This window comes from Eriocheir sinensis, chromosome 70 (genome assembly GCF_024679095.1).
Source record: "Eriocheir sinensis breed Jianghai 21 chromosome 70, ASM2467909v1, whole genome shotgun sequence".
NCBI classification, from domain to species: Eukaryota; Metazoa; Arthropoda; class Malacostraca; order Decapoda; family Varunidae; genus Eriocheir; species Eriocheir sinensis.
Window position 1 is genome coordinate 864535 of NC_066578.1, and position 11977 is coordinate 876511.

At 45.6% G+C, this 11977-nt stretch overlaps 1 protein-coding gene and 1 pseudogene across 3 annotated transcripts in view; both read right to left on the reverse strand.

Annotated features, from left to right (window-relative positions):
• The window catches only part of LOC126988700 (uncharacterized), a 28740-nt gene extending 20888 nt beyond the window's left edge, over window positions 1-7852 (reverse strand). For 2 of the 3 annotated variants that reach the window (XR_007742469.1, XM_050847057.1), the window contains exons 1-3: window positions 7810-7852; window positions 2249-2412; window positions 407-520 (exon numbers count right to left, since the gene is read on the reverse strand). Coding sequence is in view for 1 of the 3 variants with exons in the window: in XM_050847057.1 (XP_050703014.1) it covers window positions 407-520; window positions 2249-2398 (264 nt within the window). In the remaining 2 variants the exon portion in view is untranslated. Of the gene's footprint in view, window positions 1-406; window positions 521-2248; window positions 2413-7494; window positions 7582-7809 lie in introns of those variants that run through there. The other variant, XR_007742471.1, reaches the window with a different exon arrangement.
• Window positions 6191-7495, reverse strand: LOC126988701 (dimethyladenosine transferase 1, mitochondrial-like; annotated as a pseudogene).
• Window positions 7853-11977: the final 4125 nt, after the last annotated feature.

An 11977-nucleotide genomic window follows, 5' to 3' on the forward strand; every position in this document is an offset into this window, starting at 1 on the left:
TGACGTGAGACAGATGAGGAGGAGGAGGAGGAGGAGGAGGAGGAGGAGGAGGAGGAGGAGGAGAAGGAGGAGGAGGTCGAGGGATTAGGTTCCATATTTTTAAGTGTTTCCGAGCCCAGGCACACAGGGCTGTCATGAGAGACGTAGGCATTTCCAAGGGTACTTTCATGACCTTGGTGGAAGTTTGACCCTTCCTCTGTACCACGAATATGAAAAACCACTCATGATAACCCTATTGATCTCCTTTTAGGCCTCTGGAAATAGTTGACGTGAGAAGTGAAAGAACCTGAGAATATCATCCCTTCCCTTCCCTTCTCTTCCTTTACCTTCCCTTCCATGCCCTCACCTTCCCTGTCCTTACCTTCCTGTACCTTCACTACCCTTCCCTTCCCTCCCGTGCCCTTACCTCGTTCACTGTGGCGCCCCTGTTTTGCTCCACCTGGCTCAGAATACCGACACTGTTTTTTGAGCCCAGGCCCCTCCATGGCGTCATTTTGGGGTAGACACTTCGGCATGTTCTCTGAAACAAGGAAGAGTTGGTGAGGAGGACGACACATGGAAGTGCAGGCAGCAGAAAGCCTATTGGTCATTACGAGGTTGCCCGCTCTGGTGATTTAATCTGCTGGACAGCCACTTAGCACTTAGGCGTTCAATTCATTCCTGACGCTACAAAATGACAGTCGATTAGATTTTCAAAGGAGTTGATGGTGTTCCCATTTACTGCTTCTGAGGGAAGGTTGTTCCAGTGGCGGGTGACTCGGTCTGAGAGGAAACTCCTGCCGTCTGTACTACACCGCCCAGCTTGAACATGTAGGCCGCTGCTTCCAGTTGTCAGGTTAGTTTGTGGCTCAAAAAACTTGGAGGGTCCACGTTACTGAACTTGAGGCACTTGAAAACCTGCATCACATCCCCCTGAGGGTGTCTTTTCCAGCATGAAGAGGGTGACTCACTCCTCGTATGGCTGAGCCCTCAATGGTGGAATACTGTTCATAGCACTCTCGCTAATAATTCAATGTCAGAAGGTGTGGAGGAGGAGGAGGAGGAGGAGGGGAGAAGACTAGAATTGTGGGCCTTCTTCCCCCTCCTCCTTTTCTTTATTCTGCCCAAGTGTGTGTGTGTGTGTGTGTGTGTGTGTGTGTGTGTGTGTGCGAGCACGCACATGGGCGAGAGAGAGAGAGAGAGAGAGAGAGAGAGAGAGAGACACACACTAGCAGTAAAGAGGAAGGAGCCTCAACAAGAAGTAGGGTTGCACCGATAAGCAATTTGGCCGATTACCGATTACCGATTAATCGGTAACCAATAATCGGCCGATACCGATTAATCGGCCGATTATTTATAAATTGTAAATGTGATTAATCTTCACTAATTACTGGACACTGGTACCACAAAGTTAAAGACATACCGTAACCCTCATGTTTACAACTTTGTTTACTGCCCAACTGCCATCTGCATGGAGAACAAATACGTCTAGTAATTTGTTACATATAATTTAGCCTTGCTTTGTGGAAACAACCTGATTTTAATATGTTAGAATTTGCCAGTTTTCTCGTTCTTGTGGTGATCCTAGATGCTACTAGAAATGGTAGTGTACAGAAAGTTTATCAATCTCTCAAGTTTTCTACTAATTTACTGTCCTATGCACGGCAGGCATGGTGAAGGATGTTACCCAATTAATGTTTTTACATTACAATTTAAGAGTGTTTAACGTCAAGTGCTGAGTAAAATCACTTGTCTAGTTCCATACTTTTCATGATATATTACAATAACTTACTTCCATATGCACGGCAGGCTTGGTGAAGGACATTACTCAGTTACTGTGCTAAGCAAGTTGAAATAGGCATATAATATTTCTTGGTTGTAATATAAAGTAATATGTTGATTTTTTTTTCTAGTTTCAAAGTTGAAGCAAATACCAGTGCTTCAGTTCATATCATAATTTTATATATCAATTTGAATTACATAATATACATTTGCATAGGGACTTGTTGGAAATAAATGCTGTGGAAAGGTATTAGAGTTTTGGTAACATCACCATCCTTACATTAACATTATTAGTATTGTGTTATGTACACTGTACTATAAAAGAGAGAAAAAATAATAATCGGCCCCGATTAATCGGTCAAAAGACCGATTACCGATTAATCGGCAAAGTGGCCGATTAGGCCGATTACCGATTACTTACCGATTAATCGGTGCAACCCTAACAAGAAGGAAAGGAAAACAGCCAGACGGCTGCAGCTTCACCCACCCTTTGAGAGGTGAGTCGCTGGCACCTCAGGAAGTGCTCCAGCCTCTCCGGGCCCCACTCCGGCACCACGTTCTTCAGCACGTTGGGGTCCCCGCCGTGGCGGTAGAGCAGGGCCAGCAGCCTCCAGTTCCTCTCGTCTGAGCCCTTCATGGTGTGGACTCGGTCTGTAGGGAGTAGGGGAGGTTAAGGCTTGGCTTCATCACCAAGAGAGAGAAGGAAAGCAATGAGTGAAGGAGAAAGAACAGGAAAGGAGGGAGCGAGGGGAAGTGTAATGCCTGGCTTCATAACCGACATTCCTTCTATCACGCCTGTGTGCAGTGACTGATTTGGCCGAGAGTTTAGTTCAGAAGATAGAAACAGTTTGATGAAGGCCTACTGAACAACTGCCAGGGTTGAGAATCTTTCCTGACCCTCAGATGTTCAGAAAACTGAACCCAGATACAGGCAAGTCATAAGAGGGAACATGGACACTGTGACTCAGAGGCCTGGCACCTGCTACAGCTGTGGAGGGTCCCTGCAGCACTCACTGGACCAACCCAGATACAGGCAAGTACAGAATGCTACATGGACACTGTGACTCAGAGGCCTGGCACCTGCTACAGCTGTGGAGGGTCCCTGCAGCACTCACTGGACCAACCCAGATACAGGCAAGTACAGAATGCTACATGGACACTGTGACTCAGAGGCCTGGCACCTGCTACAAATGTGGAGGGTCCCTGCAGCACTCACTGGACCAGGAGAGTCAACAGGCAAGTGAGAGGGAACATGATGCTATAGTCAATCTAGGAGACATTGGCGGACGGGAGGATTCCGCGGGGGTCTCTCCTTCCATACCACGCTGCCACATCTCTGTCTCCAGTTGTGGAATTAGTGATCAGGTGTGAAGTGGACCACCATTAGCCTCCCTTCATTTCCTCCTCCTCCATCTCTCTCTCTCTCTCTCTCTCTGCCTATAAGACAACATATATTGTTCATCACGCACTCATGATCCAGTTTAGCGCAGACTCTTTCAATAGTTCTTTCACTAACATTAATGGCTCTCGCTGTTCTTGCAGTTACTCTTGTGGGTGGTATGATAAATCCTGTTGTTTTTTTCATCTAAAAAGTGCTTGTTTACATTATAAATGAGTTCTTTCTCGCGGCTGTGCAGCCAACGACGACGTGGAAAGGCAGGGAGAGGGAGGGAGTGGAGAGGCAGAGGTGGAAGCAGGCCACCCATGGGCCCACCTGCTGAGCCTTCCATGACCTTGAGAGAAGTGACCTGGGCCCTGGATGTGTAGAATGACAACGTTGGAATACAACGTTGTCAAGTGTCGTGGTATTTATACAAAATCTTTGTTATTATCTTAAAAACGAAACAATCTTATTGCTATATGACCTTATTGGATTATCCAATTATTTAATTAAATTCATTTAAAGGTAGTAAATAGCTGGCATATGAGAGGAAGGGAGAAGTGTTGAGAGTGTGTGGCAAGGTGCAGGGCTTAGGTGACCCGCAGCTGTCAGCCCCTCGTCCGCCAGTTTCAAACAGATTGACTATACATGGACATTGTGACTCAGGGGCTACAGCTGTGGAGGGACACTGCAGCACTCTCTGGATCAAAAGAGTCAGAAATTCTATCCCCAGTTGCAGTGGTGGGCACCGCTAACCAAAAACTTAGTTTCTCTAACTGGTAATCCACTAACTAAAAAGTTCACTTCACTTACGCTAAACCGCCAAACTGATAAAGAAATTAGTGGAAGCTCACGCTAACCACTAACTCTTTATATGGATTTAGCTTTGGTTTAGTATTTTGGCTCTAAAACCCTTGAAAACAGACCTAGTGACCTGAAATTTGAAATGTAGCTTAGACACAGAGCTTTTCATAGAGGTATAGCATGCTAACATCCGATGGTGATAAAGTGTACATATGTAAACAAGTTAAACTCAACATACACTTTATTTATGCCTTATATATGAACTTGCAATAGCAGTGCAGAAAAACAAGAAAAAAACTATGAATTTTTTAGTGGACATAAAGTTTGTGGAGAAGGACTAACTACATTTAGCGAAAGCTAATTGGCCCACTAACTGTTTCCAAAGCTATCGAAAACGCTAAACAGCTAACGAAAAAAATAGCTTCACTAATTAGCGGTTAGCAGAACGGTGCCCACCACTGCCCAGTAGCATAGTAACACAAGAAGAATAGTTTTCACTGAGATCTGTGGCTGTATGGAACAATTAGATTATGGAGTTTCTTTGATCCCAGAACATAAATACTTTCAAGGAAAGGTTGGATACATCGACGGACGGCAGAAAGCACTGTGCTTTCTGCCGTCATCCTCTGTGACACCACAAACACAACAAGAGTTGAGAGTCCAGTTGAGAGGAACCTTCATATATATATATATATATATATATATATATATATATATATATATATATATATATATATATATATATATATATATATATATATATATATATATGAGTGGCATTCTCCACTGGAACCCATCCATAAATATCTACTATAGTTGGTTTCACGAGAGCTGGCGAAGATTTTCCTCCAAGGGTGGACTCGCGGACTTGGCATCAGTGCTTGAGTGACGGTCTCTGCGCCGCTCATTGGCTGTTGTTTACTAGATTTAAGCTGCAGCAATTTCGTTTGCCTTGACATAGTCTACTTTCTCTCGCTCTCTGCCACCTCTTAACCCTTCCACGCACCGCGACGCGATTCCAGTCAAAACAGAATCGTCTACATCAGCTTTTGACTCGAATCGCATCAAAACCTTTAAAAAATTCGCCAGAAATAAAGTATAATTCAGAATCCCGTCAAATTTTCTTTGTGTCATAGATCCAAGCTACACCTATAAAATAAACTAATTGTCAACTCTCTCATGCCATTGGATTTGATGTGATAATTGTCTGTGGTTTAGTTGCCTCTCACCAGGCAGCCTGTGAGCGCAACTGTCGTCCCTTTAAATTGTTTTTTTCAGAGTCGGTAAACTTTGCTATTTATTTGCATTTCTTGATCATTTTTTTCTTTCATAAGGCACAATAATCTCTTCCAAAACCAACGTTATATAATAATGGCAGGAAAAGAATTTTCGCTGCCAGTCTGCGAGGCCCCATAGGGAGCCCCAGATGGATGTCGCAGTGGAAAGAGTAACTTATTAAACTTTTGGTGGGTGAAAGGGTTAAAATCAACACTATTGGTATACAAATGTAGTTATTCTTATAATCACTCTTCCTTATGGCTATCTATTAGTTTGTTACCCACAAATAGTAGAAACATATTTCAGGATATATGATAGGACGGACGATGAAAGAAAAAGAAGGTTCTTGCCCTAGGCCAATGTTTACGTTATGGCTAACATTATGACTAAGTCAGGACTAAAAATATACCAAGAAATCTTACAATAAATGAGTTAAGTAATGAATGACATTGTGTAGACTGTAGCCTAGCACTTTGTAGTAGTAAAAAGTAGTAAAAATAAGTCTAGCCTTAACAGTTGCTGGATATTGTCCATTAAGGCTACGTGCAGTTCCAACTTAGTTTTGTTATGAATGTCATTTCAGATTTATTTATAATACCTATTTCAAAAGGCACATACTTATCAATAAAAATATTATTGCAATAGTTTTTATTGGTGCAATCTGTTACCTTACTGCTCAAAAAGGGTTTTGGTAGGAATCCAAAGTCAATTTTATGCTCGTTGGAACAAGTTAAGAATTGGCCAATGAGCGCGCAGTACCGTCACCCAAGCAATGATGCCAAGTCTGCGAGTCCACCCTGGAAGGCTTAGGCCCACCAGGTCTGGTGGAACGGACTTCAGTAAGCATAACTGATATAAGTGTTTAGGTATAAAATCAAAGAATTGATTGTGAATAAAATACTCCTGTAAATGTGTATCACTCTATAGAATAGTATGGATGATTCAGAGGGCAATGATAGCTTTCAATAAATAACAAAGAATATAATTCTAAAGCTATACACAACTGCATAACACTTCATGTGGTGTTGAGGAAGAGCCAAGGATGAGGGACCAGACAAAGGCCAACATCCTCTGACAGCTACAAGGAAGATGGCTCAGGGAGAGGAAGAAACAGTGGCCGCAGCAGCAGCAGCAGGAGGCAGAGGAGGTATGATGTCATCCCAGTCCTCGTCGACCTCAGTGGCCGGGTCGCGGTGGTTGTACTTGGCCAGGGTTGGGTGTCTGTCCAGGATGGCATTGTAGGTGTGGCAGAGGCGGCCAAACTCTGCCATGGTGAGCTGGAACGGCCGCAGCATGGGGTCCACATCGGCCACCTTGAAGAGTTTGTCCACCAGGCTGTCCCTCACCCTGGTGGGGAAGAGTGTGCCAGCACCCCGGCTGCAGTACTTCTGGCGGAAGGCGAAGAGGCAACGCGCCACCTTCTCCACCAGGGGGAAGGGGAGGGGCACGGGGGGAGCCGCACGAGGGGTGAGGTGCACCACCCCCACGCTGACGTCCGGCGGAGGCACAAAGGCGCGGCCAGGGATGGTGAAGCAGTGCTTGACGTGGCACCAGTTCTGGCACATGAGGGACAGGCGACACCGCTGGGCATGGCCGGGCTGCCATGCGCTGGGCCACCTCTAGCTGATAGGTCAGCGTGAGGCGTGTCGCGGCCGCCCAGGCGTTCCTGCGCAGGCTAATGTCCTCCAGCCAGCGCACAGTGAGGGGCGTGGCCACGCTGAACGGCAGGTTGCCGATGATGTGTGTGTTGGGCGGCCGGCCCTCCCAGGGGCCGTCACAGGCTGGGAAGACGCGCTCCATGTTGAAGGTCCTGGCGTCTCCCAGACACACCTCCAGGGCCCCCCCGGATACCTCCTGCAGCGCCTGCAGGGCTGGCAGAAACCTGGCGTCCTTCTCCACCGCCATGACGCGCACCGCGCCCTGCTCCAGCACGGCCCGCGTCAGGTTGCCAGGGCCAGGGCCCACCTCCACCACGTGCGCGCCACGCAGCTGCCCCGCGGCGCGCACCAGCTTGCTGCACAGCCTGGGGTCCAGCAGGAAGTTCTGGCTCAGCCTCTTGAGGGCCCGCAGCCGGTACAGCCGCAGCAGCTCCCCCGCCGAGGGCAGCGGCGGCAGGCGGGGCATGGCAGGCCACACACTCGGGGTGGAGCTCAGCTTACTCAGTCACCGCCCCGTGTGGCCGCCGTGTTCACGCCTTGAGTCACCGGCACACACTGGCCTGGGGTGCAGGCTGCAGCGTCCAGCCCACCACTCACCACCAGCTTACTCACCACGCTAGTGTTCACGCCTTGAGTCACCGGCACACACTGGCCTGGGCTGCAGCGTCCCGCCCACCACTCACCACCAGCTTACTCACCACGCTAGTGTTCACGCCTTGAGTCACCGGCACACACTGGCCTGGGCTGCAGCGTCCCGCCCACCACTCACCACCAGCTTACTCACCACGCTAGTGTTCACGCCTTCAGTCACTGGCCTGGCGTGCAGCGGGCCGCCCACCACTCTTCTTGTTGTTCAGTGTTATAGGGGACTAGTTGTTGTTGTTGTTGTTTTGGGCCGCTTGGGGACTGGTTAAGCCACGCACTCACCACCAGCCGCCGAGGCGTGTGTTTGTTTACCTCTTGCTCTTGCTCTTGCTGTACATGTGACCCGTTGGAGAGTCAGGCCTTCATATCGGCACAACCTGTAAAAATAAAAACAAAACAAGCAGTTTATATCCATTAAAGTCTTCCAATTCCCTATTTCTTGCACTTCACATCTTTTCCAGAAAACTCCTCATGGCTTCTGTAATTCTCTCATTTGCTTCATCACTCAGTCCCAGCAGCAGCAGCATCCATTCCCTCTCTGTTCTTGCAATCCTCCCATTCACATCCCAGCCCACCTCACTCAGTGCCACCCTCATCATCTTCCTCCCTTCTCCCTTGTTGTTTACCTACAACAATAAACTATAAATCAATCAATCTTCGTCCTTTCTCTCCGGTACCTCCCACACACCAGCATCACATGCACGACAGTTTCATCCACACCCCTGTCACACATCTGACACACTTTGCTGCGGGACTCAGGCCACCTGTAATTTCTTGCATTCACATTCATACACTGCGCCCGAGCTTGGAAGAGAAGATCACCACCCAGGCTTCCATCATACCAGCTGACACACTGCGGGGCTTCCTTTTCCCTGTGCCACTCCAAAGTGATCTATCGCTCCATCGCATGTTTCCACCTTCTCAGACGGTCTCAGACCTCTCTTCCACTTTCTCACATCCCATTCTAGACCCTCACTGTTCCTGTCAGTCACCTTCCACTCAAAGAAGCGCCTCCCTTCCTCTCTGCTCACGTACCCACCTGACTCACATACCACTGTCACATATACTGTCAAGTCTTACGCTTTTTGCGTAAGTCTTACGTAATTTCGGTGATTTTCAAGTCTTACGGCGTAAGTTGAAAATCTTACGTTTTTTCTCCGCCTGCGATGTTTTTTTTTCAATATGTTTGATTTAAACAATTGGAAATATTATTATTATATTATATTATATTTAAATTCATGTGAGCGTGCCGCGTCCTTTGTATCGGCAGCTCCTGTGAAAAGAAAACAAAACATGCGGAAAGTCTGTTCTCGGGGCAGGATGTCGTTCCCTACATCTCGCACGCCACGGCCCTCCAAGAACTCTTTCACTGCCTCAATCACTCGTCCACTCGTCTCACCACTGAGCCCCAGCAGCAGCACCATCCACTCCCTTCCAGTCCTCCCATTCACTCCACGTCCCATCTCACTCAGAAACACATGCAACATCTTCGTTCTCTCCCTGTCATACTTCTTACTGGGTGTTTTATGGATACCTCCTGTTACTTCTTTTTTGTCACTTTCTTTTCTTTTCCTTGGTGTCCAAACTTGCCAAAGTACAAGTACAAATGTACCTCTGAGGAGCGCTCGTGACGCACAAGTAACTGACTGACTGATTCACTCAACCACACTCTCCGAGGCTTGCAATGCTGGCTGCCACTAGAATTTTGCCAGATGAATGATGACACGCTTTTTGTACAAAAAGTGGAAAAATTAGACAAAAGAAGGCAAAATGTAACATATATGAGTATTCTACAGAAAACAGAGGTTTCTGCAGGGAGGGGACCACAAAATTAGTAATACAAATAAAATTATTTGAAAGGGAGAGAATTATCGTACAGCTGCCAAACTTTCAGAGGGAACGTGTGACATTCAGCTATTTTTTGGAGTAAATTTTAAAATTTGTCTGATATAAGGAAAATACCCATTTTTGGCAGTGCCTCCCCTTAAATATACACCTATATAGTAGAAAAGGAAAACAAAAACAAAATAACATACAAAGAATGTAAGAGTAAAGAAACTAGTTTTCTCATACAATACCAACAGAATAGGGTTAGGAGCAAGTAAAGGGTCTGATGCAACAATGTCACAGGAATAATTAGTTTGTCACAGGTTATAACTTTAAGAAAGTTCTCAGTGGCTGCAGCTGTAATGATAAAAATAAGCTAACCAACTTGCATGAAATAACCTGCCCTAACCTACCTAATCTGCCTATCCTAGTGTATCTAGTTTGCCTAACCTTACCTAAAGTAACTTATATGTAGCAACCTTACTTAACCTAACCTATCCTTTATGTTTGCAAGGTAGGGTTGGGCAAGCTCCTCTATGTTTCCATTAGATGATGCTGGGAAGTTCGGAACATGGCACTTGCATAGTGAATTTATATATAATTTGAAAAAAAAAAAAAAAAAAAAAAAAAAAAAACGCAGGAAAATAAAATAGTTACCACAGGGATGATTGGGACGTAGGGTCTGAGCTTAGGGTTGCACTGATAAGCAATTTGGCCGATTACTGATTAATCTGTAACCAATAATCAGCTGATTATTTAGAAATTGTAAATGTGATTAATCCTCATTGTACTGCCTGGGGGTTGGGATGGCATGTTCCTCCCTTCTCCCTTGTTGTTTACCTGCAACAATAAACTATCAATCAATCAATCAATCTTCATTAATTACTGGACACTTTTTCTTCTTTCGGCTGCTCCCGTCAGGGGTCGCGACAGCGGATTCTTCTTCTCCATTGCACTCGGTCTTCTGCGTCTTCTTCTATTGCACCCACCACTTGCAAGTCCTCTTTCACTGCATCCATAAACCTTCTCTTTGGTCTTCCTCTCTTCCTCCTGCCGGGTAGGTCCATCTCGAGTCCATTTTCAATTCCGCTACTTCCAACTATGCCTCCTCCTGTCTTTTCGTTAGTGATACTGTTTCCATACCGTACAGCATGGCTGGCCTCACTTCAGTTTTGTAGATCATTCCTTTTGTTTTAGCAGCAACCTTTCTGTCACATAAGACTCCTGTCACCTTCCTCCACCCGTTCCATCCAGCCTGCACTCTTTTCTTAACCTCTCTGCCATCATCTCCATTACTCTGTACCGTGGAACCCAAGCACCTAAAATCGTCAACCTTTGCTATTTCCACACCTTGTAGATGCAGACTCTCCCCGACGTCTCCATTAAGACCCAGGTACTCCGTCTTGGTCCTGCTCACTTTCGATCCTCTTCTTTCCAATACGTATCTCCATCTCTCCAGCTCTGTCTCCACTTCTTCTCGGTTTTCCCCCATCATGGTTTGCTGGGATTCTTGCCTGATCCCATCTGTCAGTCTGTCCATAATCAATGCAAATAAGAAAGGGCTCAAAGCTGATCCTTGGTGTAATCCCACTTCCACTCTAAAACCCTCCGTCATCCCTACGGCACACCTCACTGCTGTTATGCTGTCGTCGTACATGTCCTTCACAACCTTCACATACTTCTCTGCCACTCCCGACTTCCTCATACAATACCACAGTTCTTCTCTCAGCACTCGATCGTAAGCCTTTTCTAAGTCTATGAATACACAATGCAACTCCTTCTGTCCTTCCCTGTGCTTTTCCATCAACATCCTCAAAGCGAATATTGCATCCGATGTGCTTCTCCCTGGCGTGAATCCAAACTGTTCCTCACTGATCCTTACAATTCTTCGCAGTCTCGCTTCCACTACTCTTTCCCATATCTTCATTGCGTGACTAAGCAGCTTAATTCCTCTGTAGTTGCCACAACTCTGCACATCACCCTTGTTTGTGGTACACTGGTACCACAAAGTTAAAGAAATATCATAACCCTCATGTTTACAACTTTGTTTACTGCCCAACTGTCATCTCCTGTATGGAGAGCAAATACTTCTAGTAATTTACATATAATTTAGCCTTGCTTTGTGGAAACATCCTGGTTTTAATATGTTAGAATTTACCAGTTTTCTCGTTCTTGTGGTGATCCTAGATGCCACTAGAAATGGTAGTGTATAGAAAGTTTATCAATATCTCAAGTCTTCTACTAATATACTGTCTGTTACACTGTGTTTGCTTCTAAACTAAAACACGCGTGTTTTTATCTTTTATTAGTACAAAATATACAGTATGATTACTGCATATTAATATAAAATAATAACTTTATTTAGCTTCAGTAATGAAAAAGTTGAATAATGTCCCTCAATTAGGTAAAACTGAAAATGTTATAAGCGTACCGTACGAAGTCTGTATCTGAACGTGTCCAGTACCAGTACGGTGAGACTCGGTGAGAGTCCGTGAGACCCACGCCACAGGCTATCATTTGCCTGTCAGTCAGTCAGTGTGTCTCAGTGAGCATTTAAAGTACTGAGATAAATAACTTCTCTAGTTCCATACTTTTCATTATACCTATTACAATAACTTGTTTC